The 21392-nt window shown below is 41.5% G+C and overlaps 1 protein-coding gene across 23 annotated transcripts in view; it reads right to left on the bottom strand.

Annotated features, from left to right (window-relative positions):
- Ppp1r9a (protein phosphatase 1, regulatory subunit 9A) overlaps positions 1-21392 on the bottom strand; it is a 321979-nt gene that overhangs the window by 23741 nt on the left and 276846 nt on the right. For 13 of the 23 annotated variants that reach the window (XM_039108474.2, XM_063286768.1, XM_063286770.1 and 10 more), the window contains 2 exons: positions 7597-7754; positions 6849-7092 (listed from right to left, as the gene is read on the bottom strand). In XM_039108474.2, the coding sequence (XP_038964402.1) occupies positions 6849-7092; positions 7597-7754 (402 nt within the window). The remainder of the gene's footprint in view (positions 1-6848; positions 7093-7596; positions 7755-21392) is intronic. The other 10 variants (XR_005503322.2, XM_063286778.1, XM_063286775.1 and 7 more) reach the window with 1 other exon arrangement.

Genomic DNA, 21392 nt, shown 5'->3' with positions numbered 1-21392 from the left:
ACACACACATTAAAAAATGGATGCCTTCTGAGGTGATGGACACTTTTTAAAAAGCAGCTTTTCAATTTTCTTGTAATGGAAGCCAAAGAAACAAATGAGATGAATTCTTCCATATCAATCCTAAAGAATGCTTAAGGGCTAGGACAGTGTGGAGTAAAAGGAGCGTGTTTAATTAATTCCTGAATGAGGGGTAGCTGGAAACGCTGAGACAATATTCATGGAGACTCTTTGGAACTTGTCAGTGATGTAGTATTTGGACTAAGAGCCCGACTCTGCCCATCACAGAGCCTGCTGCTAGGCAACCTCACATCATTATCTCACACATTTGCCAAAGATGTTTCAGGGAACACTGAAATGGCGAAGCAAGATTAAAGAATAGTTCCCCTATCATTTACATCGTTTAACTTAATTCTTGATATATATCAGAATGTTAAGTGTGCATAAAAAGCAACACAGGTGTGGTAGGAGCTAAGGGAAGGTGATTAATATATTTCGCATATTCAGTTATTTAATGTTATGTAAGATGTCCGTTAGGTTTCAGGAACTGCCCCAATGTGACCTTCGTGACCAGTCAGAAGCTTAGGCACCCAGACCAAGGACTTCAGCTTTTAGACTTCAGCAACTGGCCTCTTGGTTTTCAAACTAACATGCACTCTCCTTGCACTGAGTCCTAAAGGCCTTCCTGGAGGCCATCTATTAGATAAGACACATGACTGTCCCTTCTCACATCATGGGAATGTCCATGTCTACTTCCCTGACCTGGCTTCCCTCTTGAACTCAGGACCTCAATCATAGCTCCCATACAATGTATCCGATTTCTCTATTTCTGTTTGTCATAAAGCACATGTTACGAAGCCACTGGCTTTGGTTTGCTGCCTTCTCAGGACTGTCTAAGCATCAGTGTCAAGGCTCTTGTACCAATCTGCCCGGCACTGTCCATGCTTCTCCTGCCCTGTCTTTTTGCTTAGTTTCCCCATGCCCACAGTCCTTTGCTTTTTATTCTCGGCCCAGAATAGTCTGTGGTTTCCTAGTGTTAGGGTGAAGTATCTAAAATCGTTACATCATAGAACCATAGACAGACAAAAGCTTTTACACCTAGTATCACTAGCTTGAAGAAGTCAACACTTGCAGTCACTAAGATAGCCCATTCCTTTGAATCACTGTGTCTGCTCACCCCAGCACTCTACCTTCTGCATCTCCTTACCCATTCTTTCTTCTTTTTAATGTCCTTGGGTGGTCACATAAGTTGCACTTCCTAGGTGAAGTTAGCAAACAGAAAAGCAGGTATCTTCTCCATTCTCAGCAATGGCACATTATTTATATCTACACTCAAGAGACCTAGCACAGCATATGAATAAGAAGGGAACTGTGTAAGGACTTTGAAGAGATGGGTTATAGTTAGGATGATATTAACTCCATGGAGGTTTCTGAGAATACCAGGCACTGTGCTAAAGGTCATATGGAAACCTCAAACCCTAACTCCTAAAGTTGAGGAGAAAACTGACAGTGAGTGCTTAATTTACTCTAGATAACCTTGTTGGGCAAAGCCTCACTGCCTTGTAAGTGTAGAGATCAAATCTCAGTAAAAGGCTGCTCTTGTAGGGAAGAAAGGAACTGTTTTCACCCCTCTCATGGCCAAAGAACTCTGTTTTACAGCCCTCTGGAGAGACACTTTTGTTGTTGTTTGTTTGCTTCTGCTGACTTAATTGGCATTTAGTTACAGGTAAGTCACGGAGGCAGCACCTATGGGGTTCCTTTCGTCTCCATCTCTCAAATATGAGAGGAAATGGTGACATGAGATGAGGTATTCACATGTAGAGAGGTCCTAATTGCAGTAAGGCAGACGGAGGGCTAGGCTTACGGTTGTGTCATGTCAACCAGTTTTGTAAGTGAATTGACAGACTGAGACTATGTGTGCATGACTGAAAATCTAGAAGTCAGCAGTGACTAGACTGTCTCCAGAGTTCATAAAGTGGTGGTGAGTGGGCTAACACAGGCTTCTAGCCAACAATCATGAAGACATTCCCTCCAGATGGGCCAGAGGGTAGTAGACACTTTATATTTTATGTCGGGAAGATGTTCAGTCTCTCTCAAGGATTCTGCTCAGCCATGACAGCTTGAAGGGGTGCTTATGTGGCTGGAAAAGTGTACATCCTAGTAACACTTCCTTGCAAAACAGGCGGCTGTTGGGCTTGGCTGGTCCCCCGGATGACTGCATTACCTCTCTGGACAGTCAAACTTAGTAATGCACCGACATTTTTGTGAGCATCAATTCCTCGCCACACACTTTCTGAGAAACCAAGAAGACAAAGAGTAGGAAGATAGGCGAGGAAAGCTTGTCTCACCACTAACTCCTGAACTACTAAGTCAGTCGCTGTACGCAAAGGCACAGAGGAAGGAGTAACAGTGAAAACCACTGTGGAATGCGGGATGGGTGATCCAAAGCCAAATGAAGCCGTTTGGGTTTATGCTGGATGCAGTGTTAGCTAGTCAAGAGTATAAACACGAGGTCAAGTTTATACCTGGAAGCATCACAAAGGCCTTTTTTAGTTGCCTCACTGAGAAGCCAGTGAGAGAGAAAGGCCACATGTTGAGGGTGCCAGAGGTAGCCACACCTGAATTTTTAAGTCCAGCTCAGATGAGTGGATCTGCCTTATACAAAGAATGCCAGGGGTTACAGAATCCTACACTCTGGAGTTATTCCAATGAATGAATATCCCATTCCATTAATGTTTGTTGGAGCAGCAATCCCATCTAAAGGGAGCATAGGATTTCTTTAATATTTGAATGACACTTAGGTCTGTTTAAAGAACTGGGTGAGAAACCCTGAGGCATGTGGGGAAACGTTAGAGGAAGGGACAGTTCATCAGCGTGCCAATGGCACATTCCGTGTATACTACCAGTTAATTTCATTCTAACTTTATGCTCATTTACTAACTTTCTGATTTATGAATCCACTACCTAGGAGATAACGGAATGACTGAAGGCTAGTAGTTACTCTGACGGCTGATCCTCCCAGGGTAAGATGGAAAAATTACTATTTTGGTATAGACTGTTTTCAGAGTTTTTGGCAACATGATCCAGCACGCTGAGCTTCATTAGATGTGTATACATTATTGAAATTCAGGATCTTGAAAACTGATGACCAGAACCTCAGTTCCTCAGAGTACTGTCTGGTAGCCAGTGGATGAGAGACACCTTCCAAGGTGCAGGGACACTGAGATTAGAATGACAAGAAAGCAAAGTGCGTTCCTACATGTCTATGGGTAACAAAGGTCAAGAGAGGACAAGCCCACCCTGCAAACAAGTCTGGGGTAGGGTAGGGAGAGAACAAACCGAGAGTACTTGGTGGGCTGATCTATAAGACTTTGGAAGGGAAGGTTGAGAGTAAATTAGTAAGCAGCCCTCCTCCATAACATCTACATCAGTTCCTGCCTCTAGATTCGTGCCCTGAGTCTCCTGCCCTGATGTTCCTGGACAATACACTGTTATCTGGAAGTATGAGATGAAACAAACCTTTTCCTCTCTAAGCTGCTTTTGCTCACTGTATTTGATTCCAACTCCAGAAACTCCAATCCAGACATATGTTACAGGAGGCGTCCCACTTGTCTGCTCGTAAGTTAGTACTATATAAAAGGTCAGTGAACTGCTCTGGTCAGCTACCCAGCAGTCTGGTTAGCTCAGGAATCCTGAGGGGGAAAGCCCTAGATCTTGGTGGTCTTCTTAGAGAAGAAATGACCAGCCCTCCTTCTTTGGTTCTGGTTAATTTCAAAGGAGTCACAGACAAGGCAGGGTCATGGAAATGGAGATGTTCACATTCTCCTGCTCTGTGTCTGCTAAGGGCCCATGAAGCATGCTTCACATCTGCTGATTACTCTCCTGTCAACTTCAAAACAGCCATCAATTAGAAGTAAAGGGCAGAGGGAGTCCAGATAAGACTGTGCTGCCTTTGAAGGCCCCCATGAGCTTTCCTGGGTAAGGGATCACTCTCTGATCATGATGCCTTTAGATGGCGAGTTGTGGGGCTCAAAGGTAGAACGCTCAGCTGGCACATGCGGGGCTCTAGTCTCTAGCATTGCAAATGACCAAACCAAACAATCCAGTAAAACCTATAAAACAGATGCTATGCCTCATAGACCCACACTGTGGGACTCCAAGCATCAGTAGCTCCAAAGAATGAGCTTCTGCCAACAACCACCTGTTTGTACGTAGGAGATGGCAGAGAACTTTCTGGAAGGCTAGCTCTGTGAAGGTACTATCATTAACCACGCTTTGATTAATGCAAGTTTTTGAAAACCTTTAATCCTTTTGGAAGTAAGCCAACATCACAGTCAAGCTATTCACTGAACTGACAATTAGGTCTGATCGGTTAGTGGGCCTGACAGAATTGTTTTCTGCCTTACTGCCCTGTGCTAAGCACTGTGTTTGCCTCATGGGCAGCTTCTGAAGAACTGTGTGCAGGACTTGATCTTTGAAAGGCGACTCTAGCAGCTGACAGGCAGAGGTAAGGAGACCTAGGAGAGCACTTTAGGAGCTCTCCAGTGCTGGCCACAGTACCAGAGCACCGTGGACTGTGGGGTCAGCTGGAGTTCTGTGTTCAATGCCTATGGAACTTTATAATGTGCAGGGAAGTGCAGTTGTGTCCACAGTGCATGTGTGAGGTGCACTCCAGGGCTGCTGTTACCTGGAGGATCCTTTCCATCTAGTCTGAGGAACTGGCTATTTTGGCAATTAATTTAAAGTGTTATCTCTCTGATCAATGGAACCCTCTTCAGGAGACTGACTTGATTCTCTCCGTCTGCTTTTCACTTTTTAATCCATTCTTTGGAGTTACTCGAATATTAAGAGACCATCCAATAACTTTGTATGTTCAGTGCTTTTTGACAGTTAAAATCCAGAATTTCTGTCTTAGGCATAGACCACTAAGAGTCAACAGACCAGCCTATCGCCACTCCTCCTCCACCTCGGCACTTAGGAAAGAGGTCTCCTTGTATTCTTTCTGTTGCCACTTCCTGATCCCCCGCTGTCCCAGGCAGCACACTTAATTTGACACTCCCATTTGCAACCCAAAATTTGTCTACACTTCAAAATAATCTGCCACCTTTGCTCTCCATAAAAATGATGAGATAGCTCTTGTAATCTTCTGTGCCTTGTTGATGTCTTGTCCCAGTTATGTCGTGCTGTGTGGTGGAAAATTACACAGATCCACTGCAAATCATTTATCCATGTTACTTGGTTTTTATTTTTTAGTCACACAACAGGGTTGCCATGATCACTCCTTTCCCCTGTGTATGTGCATGTGTATGTGTATATGTATGTGTATGTGTATGTGTATGTGTTTGTGTATGTGCTTGTGTATGTGTATGTGCATGTGTATGTGTATAACATAGAGGCCAGAAACAGAAGTCAGGTGTCTTTCTTCAGGTGCTTTCCACCTTCTTTATTGAGACAATGTGGATCATTGAACCTGGAGCTCAGTGACTTGGCTCGATGGGCTGGCCAGTGAGCTCCAGGGATCTGCCCACATTCACTCAACCTCCCTAATCCCTAGCACCATGATTACAGATGAATGCCCCCACGCTTAGATTTTACTTGGATGCCAGCCATCAAAACTTGGGTCCACATGCTTGGACCATTGAGCCATTGAGTCCCTACTACGAATATATTTCTTAATATACATTGTATATATGTAATTTTGTATATAATTCTTAATAGACAGATACAGATCATTCAGATATTTACATCTATAAAGATGTGTTATTTAAATATATGTAAATATTCATAGATAGGTGCAAATCAAATATTATTTGTAAAACAAAGTTTCAGAGTCATGTGATTAGTAAGTGTGTATCCTTCTAAACTGGATGAATATAAACACACACACACACACACTCATATTCTGAAATAACTTCTGTTTTCTATGTATGTACAAATTACATCGTTTTTATAAAAATAACATAACCAAATGTTACCTTAAAGGAACACATCACATGTAAAGGGGGAAACCTGATGCTTTATACTTCTTTGCACTGTTTGATCTATCTAAACACACATTTATTGTTTTTATATACCAAAATAAATGATTAAAAGACAAATAGGGGCTCAAGAGGTGGCTCAGTAGTTAAGAGCACTGCCTACTCTTGTAGAGGACCTGGGTTCAATTCCCAGCACCCACATGGTGGTTTATAATCAATCATCTGTAATGCCAGTTCTGTGGACATGATGTTCTCTTCTAAGCTTTGAGGGCACTGCTTGGACATGCAGGCAAAACATCCATGTACATAAAATAAAAGGAATAATTTTGAGAGTTAAGTCTATTAACACCACTTTGAAATTCTAGCTTAATTGGAAGAGCCTGTTTGGCTTCCCACTTCCGGCTCTGTGTTTATCTTTACTGTGCCATCCTGTCGCACTGCAATGTGATCGTTGCGATGATTATTATAATGATAACCATCGCAATCAGTACTGGGAAAACATAATTAAATAAAAACCCATCAACAGCTAAATTTTACATCGCCCGGCCTTCATATTTCCCTGCACGTGGCTCTCAGTGTTCATGGAAACTGCAAGTGATAGTGCACACAAGCTTTAGACAGCTTCCAGAACATTCTCACAATAGTCGACTTGGGGAAGCATCTCTGGGTAAACGTATCAAACTGACAGGCAAAAGTGAAAACAAATAAAACCAACTGCAGGGAAGTGGGACTTCTCTTATCCCCTAAGACAGGAGTAAAACAGTGCTAAAGGGTGTATGCCTACGAGGAGAAACAAGTTTCCTAATGCACACATTTCAGTACTAGTGACACCACATTGAACAGAACGGGAAAAACAAAACAAAACCCACTCACCTTTCTCTTGTAATGTTTTCTTGATGGCTTGGTGGCGGCAAGGAGAGTCTTCTGTATCGTGATCAGATGTTGAAGGCAAGGAGGGTGAAGTGTCTCCAGAGACAGAGGAGAAAGGGTCCCTTTCTGGCTGCTGTGATCCTTCTGGAGACTCAGTCACGTGGTGGGATGAGAAGGCCCTAGGGCTCGTCACAGGGGTGAGGGGTGCGACACCACACTCTGGTTCTGGAGAAGAAACTCTCCAACCCTTGGGCAGAAGCGATTTGGTAACGTGTGTGGTTATAGTGTCTGAGTGCTGGTGGTGTAAGAGGTTATAGAGCAAGTTATGCCTGAGCGTCAGGGCTGTGCTGCCGCTTCTCTGGGAAAGGAACTTTTATCTGTCGGCTTATGCCGCGAATGCACAGCTCATAACTACTCACCAGATAAACAGTGCAACTAAAACAGGCACCTGAGGCATGTAGAAATGATTACTGAGATGTTCACCATTTTCCACTAGGTTAAAACAATATCAAAGGCACCCCTGTGAAATACCTCGACGTGGATAATGCTTTTGTCTACCTTACCACATGGAGAAAAGAATTTAAATGACAACCATATAGCAAATTGAATACAAATTTAGAAGACAAAGACATAAACTGTTCCAGTTCCTTCCAAGTACGGTGCAGTTCAGTAAAATAGCTATCCCATTCAATAAATACTCCGGCAGACAATGCTACTCAGGGCAAGAATCTGACAGCCATTGAGTGCTCACCTTCCGCTCCAGGCTGTCCTCCCCATCAGTGGAGCTGACGCTGTCATAGAGCCTTGTCCTTGTGGGCCTCTGGCGCCTGTTCTTCACAGAGAGCTGGGCCCGAGTTTTCAGCGCTTTCGAATCCAGGCGCTCTGTCTCTGGGACTGCTTCATTCAAGTCTAGGAAGAGGTTTGCAAAATAATTTGTGAGGCAAAATAGTGGAGAAGATGGGCAGAGACCAGAAACTGAAACCTGGCCTCTGGCTATCAATGACAAGGGGGACAGATGCTGATTTTTTCCAGCTTGTCTAACACTCCACAGGTAACACCCAGAGAAAATAAAGCCTTTTGGCAACACACTATATAAAACAGAGGCTTGCACTTGCATATGGACACACGTTAGGGCATTTGATGATCACAGTTGCCAAAGTCGAGCGTGGGTAACAGAAGGTGATCATGAACACAGAAATTCACTAATAGGCTGAGACACTCTGGTCTTGATTGACTGAATATCTAATTTATTTCCCTTTGAACTCTGTAAAAAAATAAACTAGAAGAGATATTATTTAATCCCAGCAAATTTAAGTTAAACCCGTTTCCTTAGAACAAGATCTGGTTACACAAATAGACAACAGCTGAATTGCCCAGTGTGTGACTCAAGGCCCTATGCATGGAGGAGAAGGAGAAGGACTTCATCTTCTAGCCCTAGGTCCCAGGTTACATTCACTAGGTTCCAGGCTACATTTCAAGCCATTGGCTGATGCCTCTTTTCATTTCTTTTTCTGAATACTTTCTCTTCTCACTGAGAACTACATTAGCTTTCCACAGAAAAATGTTTACATCTCAACATAGAAGGGCTTCAAGGGAAGGGGATGGAGAGGCGCCCCAAAGCTGATAAGCAATTCTTGATCTTATACAGCACCCAGATTCAATTTCTAGCATAGACAGGGTAGCTCATGATTATGTATAACTCCAGGTCCAGGGGATCTGATGCCCTCTTTTTACCTCCCCAGTCACCAGACACACATGTGGTGCACATACATATATGCAGGCAAAACATACACATATTTTTTTAAAAAAAAACTAAAAGTAAAATAAAATAGACTCCAAGAGAAAAAGACAAAGAGAGAGGGAAGGAGGGAATAGGCAAGGGAAAACGAACAGATAAAAACCATAGTAACAGCAGCTGAGCGTGGCAGAACCTGATTGCTATCCCAGCACTCCAGAGGCTAAGGTATGAACACCACCCTGAATTCAAAGCCACCATGCATGAGATGCACAAGAAAACTCAAACCCAACAGAGGAGGAAAACGAGGCAGAAGGCGAGGAGGAATAAAAAGCGCTACCAAGAGCCTTCCTGTGGTCTTCTTTGCAATTGAAAAGGTTCTTAACATTTGTAATATTGTCAGGCACATATAGGGGAAGAGATGTTTAGCTACGAGTATACCAAGTGAGGTAGAAGCGTATGAATATTGATGATTGGAATAAAGGCTTTATTTGAAGAGGAACTACTCTTTATACAGACATACTTGACCATTTCCTGTAAATACAATCATTTGATGGTTAACCCCATCTCTTCTTTCCAGGACGGCAGTCATTAAACAAAGTCACCTTCAGGAAATTAAGTGGCCCTGCTTTTATGTTATTAAAAATAAGCCTAATTCAGTTATAGAAAACTAATATACACCTGTACTAATAGAAAAGAATGTCTGCAACCATCATTAATTAGTACAGGCTATTTCTTTTTATAACATTATTTTAAGGATGTGCTCTAAACATCTCATTAACACACAAACACAGAAGGACCTCGGGTGGATTCTCTCTCATAACACTGAGCACTCAGCATAGTTCTAACAAATAAGATTCAGCGTACCTTAGCCCAGGAGACAGATCGCTGAATGACAATATTTACAGAAGGTTGGACTTTTCATTTCCTATACTTGAGTGAGAATGAACCTTGGAGAAGTCAGACCACGAACATAAGGAATAACTAGATGTTTTCTAGTCAGCAGTCTCCTCTTTCACATGGCAAAGAGTTCATTAGTTGTGATCACTGGGAGAAAGTCAACCTTGCAATCTCTGTTTACATATAAAAACGCAGAACACCCCTCAGATGAAAGCAATGAGATAACGAAAAACAGCACAGTTCACGCACGGCTTCCAGCTTTTCTGGAATCCATCGTTTTTGGACTGCATGTTCTGTGATGCAAAGCAGTGTCACACACGCCGCCACCTCCTTGTTCCCCATTATAGACCTATGAGACCACAGCAAGCAGGTTGCTTCCTCTCCTGAAACTCAGAAAATTGGAGTAGCTTGCCCTCCTCTACACAGCTAGCTGATGAGCTGCCTTGAGTGTCCTAGTGTTCTGTGTCCCAGGCTACTAGTTTTCCACCCCAACTTAGTGTTCAAAGCCAATACTGCAAGATTTTAATACCATAGACATGTGTTTCAAAATTCTAAAATTATTAGGAAATTCTGCTCTCCAGCATTGACTCCATATGCTTATCTAAAGTGTGGACTAGGGGAGACTTGTTGAAGGCTATAAACAGATTCCTTCAGAGGGCTTTATGGTTTGATAACAACTTTAGTTAGTAGATGACAGAAGATACTCAAAGAAGAGGCACATATCCTACCTGTGTAAATATGGCTCATTTGGCAATAGAATTCTCGCTTTTCAACACAGTGTAGCATCCTGCCTACAGGACTGCAGAAGCCACTCCATTGCTTGTAGTGAGCAAATGAAATGAAGGGAATGCAATGAGGAGATTCGAGAAGATTTAATTAATAGCAGGTCTAGAACTGTGGAGACAGTAGAGACTACGGTCCCGTTCTCTGGCCTAGCCTGCCTGCTGCTGCTGCTAGACAACTCTTATGGCCACGTGGACCATGCTTCAGCATCCCATCATCGTAAACAGCAACTGCGCCCAGGAAGGATGCACTTAGCTCAAGTCTAAAAGGCAGTGCTCATCCCTCACATGCAATCTTCTTCCACTGTGCAATTTAAGAATCACAGCATCACCACTCAGAAGAACCTTGGGATTCTGGTCAACTCTACTCCCCATAAACCAAGACTGAGGCTCAAAGGTGGCCTCTCACTTCGGCACTAACTTGACTATACAGTTACTCTGTGAAGCTGCCTCAAGAGAACTCAGGTGCACAGGCCTATGCTCCTTCTACAAAGTCACCCTTCCGTCTGGACGTGAACTTCATGGGCAATCTTGTGCCTGGCACAAGCACTTCTCCTATTTTACTTTACGCTCTGTGCAGAAATAAATGCCCAAGGGTGTGTAATGCTGCAAACTCAACAGAAGCATAGCTGATCAGGGAGAAGAAAAGTCTACGGGATTTTAGTTGGCTTTGTATATATATATCCCAAGAATAAAATTCTGACCCTAAAAACTTAGCTGTCATTTGGGTGCTGGCAGAGTGGAGGGGAAGCCCTCCTGGCTCCGTTTCTAAGTTATGTGCTGTGACACAGAAAGGCTTAGGTGGCCATGCTCCTCACTCCCTCCTAACAGATACCCTATTGCTATAGCAACACTGTTCCTCAGCCCTAGGCCTCAGCGCCCTCCCTGCTCCCTTTACTTTCTGAATCTTGTGTTGCTGTTCAGAAGACAGGAAAGTTGCTTTTTTCTCTCCTGTTTTCTGACTCATTCTTTCCTTCAGAGCCTCCATTTGTGAGGCGGAACACCACAAACACAAACGCAGGTGCAGAAACAGAGGTGGAGCAGCCTTGAATGGATTGGTAAAGGTGGAGGGAAGCATTCAGAGGCTCCCCGGCAGGAGCTAAGGATGGAACTTTGAGTGGGCGGGACACGTACCTGCATCTCGAGATTGCTTTCAATATTGCTTTCAATTGGGTCCTTTAAAAGAACATAATGGATTCGATTATGGTTTTAGTAGCTGCCATGAAAGCGCTCTATGAAATTAGGATGTTATATGTCATGTAACACAGACCAGCTCTGCACAGCGCTGCTGTGAGTCATTCGGCGTTTTCCACTGCACTGACGTTGTTTTTGACGTAAATGGAATGCTGCTGGGGGATCAGACCCAGGCAGCAGGGAGAGCAGGAACGGAGATGAATCACAATGGGGTCCATTTTCCTGTGCGCTGAACCCCTCAGAACACAGTTCTACCTGGCTTCTGCTATTGTCAATGGAAATGCTGGGCATAATGAGGCACTTGGTGGCATTTTGAAACTTAAATGGTATCTGCATATTATCCACAGTCACTGCAAGTTCATAAAAGATGGACCCTTTGGGACTTGGGGGCCGATGCACATTGCATTCAGGTGGTAGGTTTAAGCATCTGACAGAGGCGGTGTGAGCTAGGCACTATGTGAGCAGACCTACAGCTCCAATCCAGAATGAACTGCCATGACATCAAATTGGGCAATTTACCTCACCTCTCAGAGGTCCCAGAGGATCTTCAACTGCAAAATGGGAATGGTAATGACACAATAAAATCACTGCATTGTTATGAAGACTGAATGCATTAACAGACCTCCAAGTGCTTAGCAGAGTGACTGACACATAGTGACCACCCCACCGCGTTGTTATTTACTGACTCTGAACAGATTAGTAAGAATAGAGCAAGTTATAGAATAACATGTACATTCACTTAAAATATTTAGAAACTGGTATCAGACATATTTCCTAATAGTCAAATATGTACAATTACATAGGGAAATTGAACAGGCATACTTCTGGCTAGACTCTGCGGTCAGGACACGCGTCACAGTACTTTAATGCGCACACACGCTACAGACTTTGTCTTCAGCACTTGTTTTGTGTAATTTCTTGGACTTACGTGTTTGTGTAGTTAAAATTAAAGAGTAAAAAACACACATTTCTTATTTTTCACTTGGAGCAGCTTAATTCCACTCTAGTTTGGTTAGCCCTGCTGTTTCCAGAGGTCGATATAGGAATGTTCCCGACTTCTGCCTCTCATATCGAGAACCCCCGGCTCTTCACATGGTGATACCGTCTAAGCACGTTTACTCAGTATTGTGTGAGATGTACTGAGTCAACTATCATATCTAGAGTTACAGATGCTATTGTTCTGATGATAGCATTCGGTTAGGAACCTACTTACAGGTAACTTTCTCCTGGACACTGGGGACAGGTGCTAGTGTCTTTTTCTGTTATTTAAATATAAAGCCAAGAAACATATCCCAAGTCATATTTATGAAATATTCTAGGATAAAAATGGTTGCCTAATCTCATCTATCTATCTATCTATCTATCTATCTATCTATCTATCTATCTATCTACCTACCTACCTATCTATCTATCCATCCATCCATACACACACACACACATCCATCCAATTGCTGAAAGAATATGTAGAAATTCCTTCTCATGTCCATACTCACAAATATAATTCAAACCAGAATGGAATTGGGAGTGGAATTAGCTGTTTGTGTGAGTGCAGGACTCTCTGTGTGTAGCTGAAAGTTGACTTAAGATGAAGCTCCATGCATAGAATGGGCCGACAGAAACTCGGGGAATAAGAAAGATAAAGAATTTAGCTTTAGATTTTAAGGAAACTCATTTACACACCTCAGGATTCCTTCATTATAATCAATCTACCAATTCTGATAGAAAAGAGATTTTGCAAAGACTAAATTCTAGGGAAATGCAAAAGAAATCAAATGACAAATTGGCCGGAAACTCAGTTCTGTGGGAAGAATCGTGAGGCTGCCCACAAGCTGGGCTTTGGGAGAAGGGAGAGATAGAATTTAGATCTTAAGGCTTCATAGGAAGTAAAGCCTGGTCCCTTAGATGGGCATTGTTTACCTAATGGGGAGGTTTGGTTCAACTGTGGGGCGACCTAGCTATAGGCAGCATTAGAAAACCTGGAGTAATGACTTGGTGACACACACCTTTAAAACCCCAGGCACAGGCAGGCAGATCTCTGTGTTGTCTGTGTTAGAAAAAGGAAAAGGAAAAACAGCTAACTCGAAGTTAGGATGCTTATACTACCTGCAAGAGTTGTTAACGGTTTTCCTAAGTACTCAGAGGACTGTTGGACTCCTAATAATAGTCTTTAACAGAAACCCAAACACAGATGCAATTGTTAGTGCTTGCAGTTCTTTAGCTAAGCTTATCAATAGGAGACGACTTAAATATTCATTCATAGTGACTTGCAAGCAAACTTTTAAAAATATTTGGCTTTTTTTTCTGTTTTGGTGTTTAAAGCTACTGAGAAAAAAAGAAAACAACCAATCAAACAAACCCCTCACAAACAAACAGCCAACAATTCTAAGGCTGCTACAGTTCCCGTACAAGAACTTATTTCCCATAGATAATGGGCATAATTACCATGCAAATTATGCAAAATATTTTATATCTGGCTTAAGGAGAACCTAACCATAACTTTTGGTTAGTATCATACTGTAACAAGGCCTTGGTATGTTTCAGAACTATACATAGATCTGAGTTTACTGGTTCTAATTCTAGAGGGCTAAGTCTGTGAGTAGAGTACACAGCTGTTAGATTTTTCTAAGTGGAATTTTTAGGATGCCCCACTCCAACCTTGATAAGCTGAACAGAAGCAAGAGCAGCCAACATTTGTCTACAAAACCCACAGCATGTTTCTACTCTTAGATTCCCACCACAACCTCCCATCCTATTCTTACAGTCCATCTTAACCTTAGCATATCAGGCAGTCTCCTACTGACCAACTCCCCCATAGAAATCTAATGGCTTTCATTGGGAGTCAGACTATATGCCTAAACAAAAGAAATATTTGGAAGATATCTTCCCCGTAAAGTTCCCTTAGAAAGGAAATTAACCATATTTGGGTTAAAATGATCTTTACTTTCAGAAGTCAAATAAAATTGAAAATCCAAAGCAAAATATTACACATTTTATTCTAAAAAATACACGTTTTATTCTAAAATGAAGAGAAGATGACCAAAAGTTCATTCTAACAGAGTGATGCACCTGTCTGCTAAGCCAGCTTTTGGTATACCATGATTCCAATGTCTGTCTCAATAAAGCCAGGGGTCTGGAGACTTCCATGAATTTATAAAAACAGAACAAGAAATGAGAACCAAGGAAAGCTACCATTCACAAGTCTACATCTCCCATCCATCTATAACGGCTCACCTGCAGAGATTCAAGCCTCACATCACCTACCTAGACAATGTCGGTGCTTTGTGGCTTTGAGGAAAAGGACTAATTAATTTTACTTTAATTATTTACCACAGAGATAGTCAATAAATATTGATTCCTAATTCATTTGCCTTGTTCATTAAATTTTTCCATAGTGATTTACCAGGAATGTTTACTCTTTAATTAATGAGATTCAGTAGCATTTCAGTCAAAATATTTGTTGAGGAGTAAAGAAGATTAAAACAATTTATTTAGAAAAATGATAACTATGAAAGTTTATCAGATTGTTGTATGTCCGTATGCGTGACTATAAAGCAAGTTTGATTCTACTCCAGGATTTGTCCTGCCCCACTTTTGAACTAAGCAATGAGACAGTAATGAACGACTACGTCACTGCCTTGCATCTAATGTTCTTACATGAGACATTCTTTTAAAATTTGTTTGATTTATTTGCTTACTTCTTTGTGTGGGAGGGGGAAGAGTGCATGTGCCAGTGTGTGAGTGTGTGAGTGTGTGGAAATAGAGGATGTTGATGTTTTATCTCCATGTTAAGTTTTTGTCTGGACATCTTCTGTTCAGCTGCTGTCAGGTTTGACTGCAATCTTTTTTTTTATTTGCTTGTTTGTTTGTCTGTGAATTGTATTTTTATTATTCTGCTTAGAAATATTTAGACTTTTAAATTACCTGCTCTTTAACATGTCCATCCTGCTTTCGGAAACCTATCTACATATTATTACAGTAAACAAAGGACCACCACATCTGAGAGTGAACAGTACTGTCATTATTGAGAAATCCTAATTCACTGTCATGTTTCTTCACCCTAAACTCTTGCTTTCTTAAACATGGGCTTTCCTTGTTTCTAGACCAAGCTGGTTATAAATGATCTAAGACAAATGCTGATTATAAAACTTCATGTAACCCTCATCCACTCCACCCGGTCCTTGGTTTGAGAAGATACACTGTGTACTCAGATATATTTCAGAAAGCTAATGAGGTTCCAAGAGAGAAAGAACAGGTAATCAATTGGGATTCTTAAGTTGTGGTTTGCCCTGGAGTTATCTGTATTTTGATGCTAATTCCACTGCCCCAAGGACAGCTGCCTAGTCATGTCCTGAGGAATCAGGTGACTTCACCAGAGCCTCCCCATTGAATTTGTAAAGTACAGGTGAAGGGCAGGTACAGGACAGAAGGAGGCCTGTCATTGGAGGAGAAGGAAGGATGGGCTGGAGGGAAGTTTGAAGGAAGAGGAGGAGACTAGAGGAGAGGAAGAGACTGAGAGAGGGGAGAAGCCATGGCAGGTGATGTTAAGATTCTGCTCTGTGTATTTACAGGTTGCTATGAATGTTCCTAAGGGATGGATGGTACCGGGCTTTGTACGTTTAAGTGGGCAATTATATCTTACCAATTGGGTCAAAGATTATTGTGTTGTGTGTTCTTTTATGTGGGGGTTTGAGTGTAGGAAAGTGCGGCTGGGATGTGTTTCTGCCAAGATATCTAGCAGATATCATGGGGCACTGAGGTGTAGACCCAGCGGGGTAAAAGACCCAATACTTTTTTATTTTTATATCTTTACAACAACATTCTTATACTTACAGGGTACTGTGAAAAATGAGAAAACAAATAAACAAACAAAACCCCCTGTCGCCTCAGGTCCCAGGCCTCCAAGACAGGAGGATCACAAGTCTGAGCGGTCTAGGTTATACAGTGAGATCCTGTCTCAAAACAAAAGTGATAAACAACTATAAAAATTAAAAGGAGTGAAGACTTTTTTTTTTATGAGAGCCAATTCTTTGTCACAGTTGCCACTGAGTCAACTGTGTGAACCCAGATGGATGCTGTGGCCATCCTCACTCTGCCAGCCCTCCCCGTCAGCTCCCAGGTTCTTTACAAACCAGGATTTGTCTTGTTTCGTTCTGATCTCAGGAAGCTGATACAATCAATTGAGCGATGGTTTACAATTGTTTCCCTCCAGCATCACCATTGTTGGAACTTGTGAGCTTGAGTACACACAAGGTATAGAATATATGTAATACACCATGCTGGCACTTCTTTTGATTAGGTCTTTGTCACATTTCATTATTTAATGATATTTCTAGAAACTTCGAGGTAATAACGCAGTTAAAGAGAACTTTCAGCCTTAGAGCTCCACAGGGAGTGCTGTGAAAGCTCCAGAAGTGTCTGTTGTCCACACTACCACAGTGGTGGCTAGGGCTAAGTCCAGCTGGTTGGGGACTACACCTAGTACTTAACTCAATTGATTTATGTAATTCTTATATCAGCATGGTACATTTTATTCTTTCATGGTACATTTTATTCTTTCATTCGGAATATAAGGTACTTCAAAAGTGCACTCAACAGACGGAAGCTGGTGCAACTAAAGGAACAAACTGACTGTGTGACTCTTGGTGTGCACGTCTGCATGTGTCTGTGTGTGAAGGTCGGAGGTGAATGTTGGGTGTCTTTCTGGACTATCTGTTACCCTGTTGTTTGAGACAGAGTCTCTCACAGAGCCTGAGCTCATTCATTCGTCTGAAATGGCGAATGATCTCCAGGGATTTGCCTATCTTCCTTGGCTCCAAGTACTGGGGTTATGATGGGTCAACATTCCCAGATTTTTACCCAAGCCAGGATCTCATGTTTGGGTAGCAGTTACTGTAAGCCACAGAGCCATTTCCCCAACATCAACTATGAAGTACTTTATGGAACCCTCCATATCTACACTATGCAGAAGAAATGATTCAGGGTTTCCTAACCATGAATCTGCTACTGAGTAGGTAATAGTGAGAAATGTTTGGCAGCGATGCCCATCCCTTACAGGGACCTTTGAATTACTTTCCATCACCATAGGCACCTCAGTTCCTGTTAAACCTCAAACGCAGTTCTTCATTCTTATTGGAAGCATCAATTAGGAAACAAGGTCATTTTTATTTTAGGCGCCTTTCTCTCAATTCCCTCTTTACCCTTCAGATATGTATATGGTGTCTTAAGTTCTACATATGTCTCTTCCTTTCCCATGTTTAATTTCATCCATCCCACAAATTATATTTCTTGTTACATATTTGACAAGTCTTAGCTCTTTCTTTCTATCCAGTGGCCACCTTTCCTTTTACAAGTTTGGGCCACTTAAGTCATGCCTGGAAACAGATAGATACATAATGTTAATATGACTTTAAATGACATCACACTTACTCCTGATCCCTTTTATTACAGCAACAATCAATTACCTGCATAGGTACCTCCCTCTAATCCATCCAAGTAGGCTTATGGAGCATGCATAAGCCTTCTCTAAGAAATCAGACTCTAAATATGTGAAGCTGAAACAGGGTCATCATAAGAACCATGACCTATAAAGTAGACGCTCAGCAAGAGTTTAACCTCATATTCTACTGATGAGAGAACATAGGAGCATAGCCATTAATGCCACTGATGCCACGGAGGCCATGGATGCCACAGTGTCACTGACACCACTGACATCGTAGGGTCTAGGGAGCAAGGTAAACAACTCATATAGACCAGTTTGTGACTGAAATACTACGCAATTATAGTATTCATAGTTTTCACAGATGGAAAATAATATTTGACAAGTATATGGTCTAAAATAGAGGGGATTTGAGATCTGTTAAAGCTCTTAATTAAAAAATTATTGGGACACACCTGAGAGCACAGGTGAGAGCACCAGTTCTGTTCACATTCCTGGCCCAAGAGGGAACTTTCCAGAACCTTCAGGACACAGGAACCAAGGAACAGCCTGGAACAGGATCATTCCAGTTTCCATCTGCGCTTGAAGCTGACCTGTGCCACAGCTCTCCCTACCCAAATCCTCCTGGAAAAGACCTGATCTCCCAGGGGTGGTGACACACCTGAGAGCAAAGGTAAGACCACCATTTCTGCTCCGAGTGACCTGTCTGGAGCCCTCAGGACACAGGAACTGAAGAGCTGCCTGGGGCAGGATAGTTCTGGTTTTTATCTGCACTTAGAGCTGACCCTGTGCCTCAGCTTTCCCTACCCAAATTCTGCCTGGAGAGAGCTGGTTTCCCAGGAGTGCTGACACACAGGCTTACAGGAGGGACAAGCCATAGACAGAGACAACAAGACGAGCCAACACCAGAGATAACCAAATGATGAGAGGCAAGTGCAAGAACCAAATCAACAGAAACCAAGACCGCTTGGCATCATCAGAACTCAGTTTTCCCACCACAGCAAGTCCTGGACAATCCAACACACCGGAAAAGCAAGATTCTGATTTAAAATTGCATCTCATGATGATGATAGAGGAATTAAGAAGGATATAATAACTCCCTTAAAGAAATACAGGACAACACAGGTAACAAGTAGAAGCCTTTAAAGAGGAAACAAACAAATGAAAAAAATCCCTTAAAGAATTACATGAAAACACAACCAAACAGGTGAAAGGAATTGAACAAAACCATCCAGGATCTAAAAATGGAAATAGAAACAATAAAAAAAAATCATAAAGGGAGACAACCCTGAAGATAGAAAACCTAGGGAAGAGATCAGGAGTAATAGATACAAGCATCACCAACAGAATACAAGAGATAGAGGAAAGAACCTCAGGGGCAGAGGACACCATAGAAAACATTGACACAACAGTCAAAGAAAATGCAAAATGCGATAAGCTCCTAACTCACACCATCCAGGAAATCAACTGACACAATGAGAAGATCAAACCTAAGGATAATAGGTATTGAAAAGAGCGAAGATTCCCAACTTAAAGGGCCAGTAAATATCTTCAATAAAATTATAGAGCAAAACTTCTCTAACCTAAAGAAAGAGATGCCCATAAACATACAAGAAGCCTACACAATTCCAAATAGATTGAACCAGAAAAGAAACTCCTCCCGTCACATAATAGTCAAAACACCAAATGCACAAAACAAAGAAAGAATATTAAGCAGTAAGGGGGGTTGGGGATTTAGCTCAGTGGTAGAGTGCTTGCCTAGGAAGCGCAAGGCCCTGGGTTCAGTCCCCAGCTCCAGAAAAAAAAGAACCAAAAAAAAAAAAAAAGCAGTAAGGGAAAAAGGTCAAGTAACATATAAAGGCATACCTATCAGAATTACACCAGAGACTATGAAAGGCAGATGATTCTGGGCAGATTTCATATAGACACTAAGAGAACACAAATGCCAGCCTAGGCTACTATATCCAGCAAAACTCTCAATTACCATAGATGGAGAAACCAAGATATTCCATGACAAAACCAAATTTATACAAAATCTTTCTACAAATCCAGACCTACGAAGGATACTAGATGGGAAACTCCAACACAAAGAGGGAAACTACACCCTAGAAAAAGCAAGAAAATAAGATACCCCCACAAACATAATTCCACCTCTAATAACAAAAATAACAGGAAGCACCAATCACTATTCTTTAATATCTCTTAACATCAGTGGACTCAATTCCCCAAATAAAAAGACATAAACTAACAGACTTGATATGTAAACAGGACCCAGCATTTTGCTGCATACAGAGAACATACATCAGTGATAAAGACACTGTATCAGAGTAAAAGGCTGGAAAAAATTTTCTAAGCAAATGGTCCCAAGAAACAAGTTAGAGTAGCAATTCTAATATGTAATAAAATTGACGTTCAACCAAAAGTTATCAAAAAAGATAAGGAAGAACACTTTATACCCATCAAAGGAAAAAAACTAACAAAATGAACTCTCAATTCTAAACATCTATGCTCCAAATGCAAGGGGCACCCACATTCATAAAAGAAATTCTACTAAAGCTCAAAACATACATTGTACTTCACAGGTAATAGTGGGAAACTTCAACACTTTACTCTCATCAAATGGATTTTATATATATACAAATATATGTATACATGTGTATATATGTGTGTGTATACATGTATATACATATATGTGTGCATATATACACACATATACACACATATACACATATACACATTTATACACATTTATATGTACATGTATATATATATACACACATATACATATACATATATATATATATATAGAGAGAGAGAGAGAGAGAAAGAAAACATTTCATCCAAAAACAAAAGAATATAGCTTCTTCTCAGCAACTCATTGTACCTTCTCCAAAATTGACCATATAATAAGTCACAAAACAGGCCTCAACAGATACAAGAAGTTTGAAATAATTCCATGCATCCTATCAGATCAGTAAGGGATACGGCTGGTTTTCAATAACATCAAAAAGAACAGAAAGCCCACATATACATGGAAGCCGAACAATGCTCTACATGATAACTTGGTCAAAATAAGGAAATTAAAGACTTTTAGAATTTGATGAAAATGAAGGCACAACATACCCAAACTTATGGGACACAATGAAAGTGCTAAGAGGAAAATTCATAGCTCTGAGTACCTCCAAAAGTAACTGGAGAGAGCATACACTAGCAGCTTGACAGCACATCTGAAAGCTCTAGAACAAAAGGGAAGCAAATATACCCAAGAGGAGTAGACAGCAGAAAATAATCAAACTCAGGGCTGAAATCAATCAATGAGGGCTAATATCCAATATATATAAAGAACTCAAGAAGTTAGACTCCAGAGAATCAAATAACTGTATTAAAAATGGGGTACACAATTAGATAAGATGGATGAAGCAAAGAAGGAACCGGATGTAGATCTCTCCTGAGAGACACACTCAGAATACAGCAAATACAGAGGCGAATTACAGCAGCAA

This window comes from Rattus norvegicus, chromosome 4 (assembly GCF_036323735.1).
Source record: "Rattus norvegicus strain BN/NHsdMcwi chromosome 4, GRCr8, whole genome shotgun sequence".
Taxonomy (NCBI): domain Eukaryota; kingdom Metazoa; phylum Chordata; class Mammalia; order Rodentia; family Muridae; genus Rattus; species Rattus norvegicus.
Note: the sequence above shows the minus strand (reverse complement) of the source record. Positions and strands in the feature narration are given on the sequence as shown.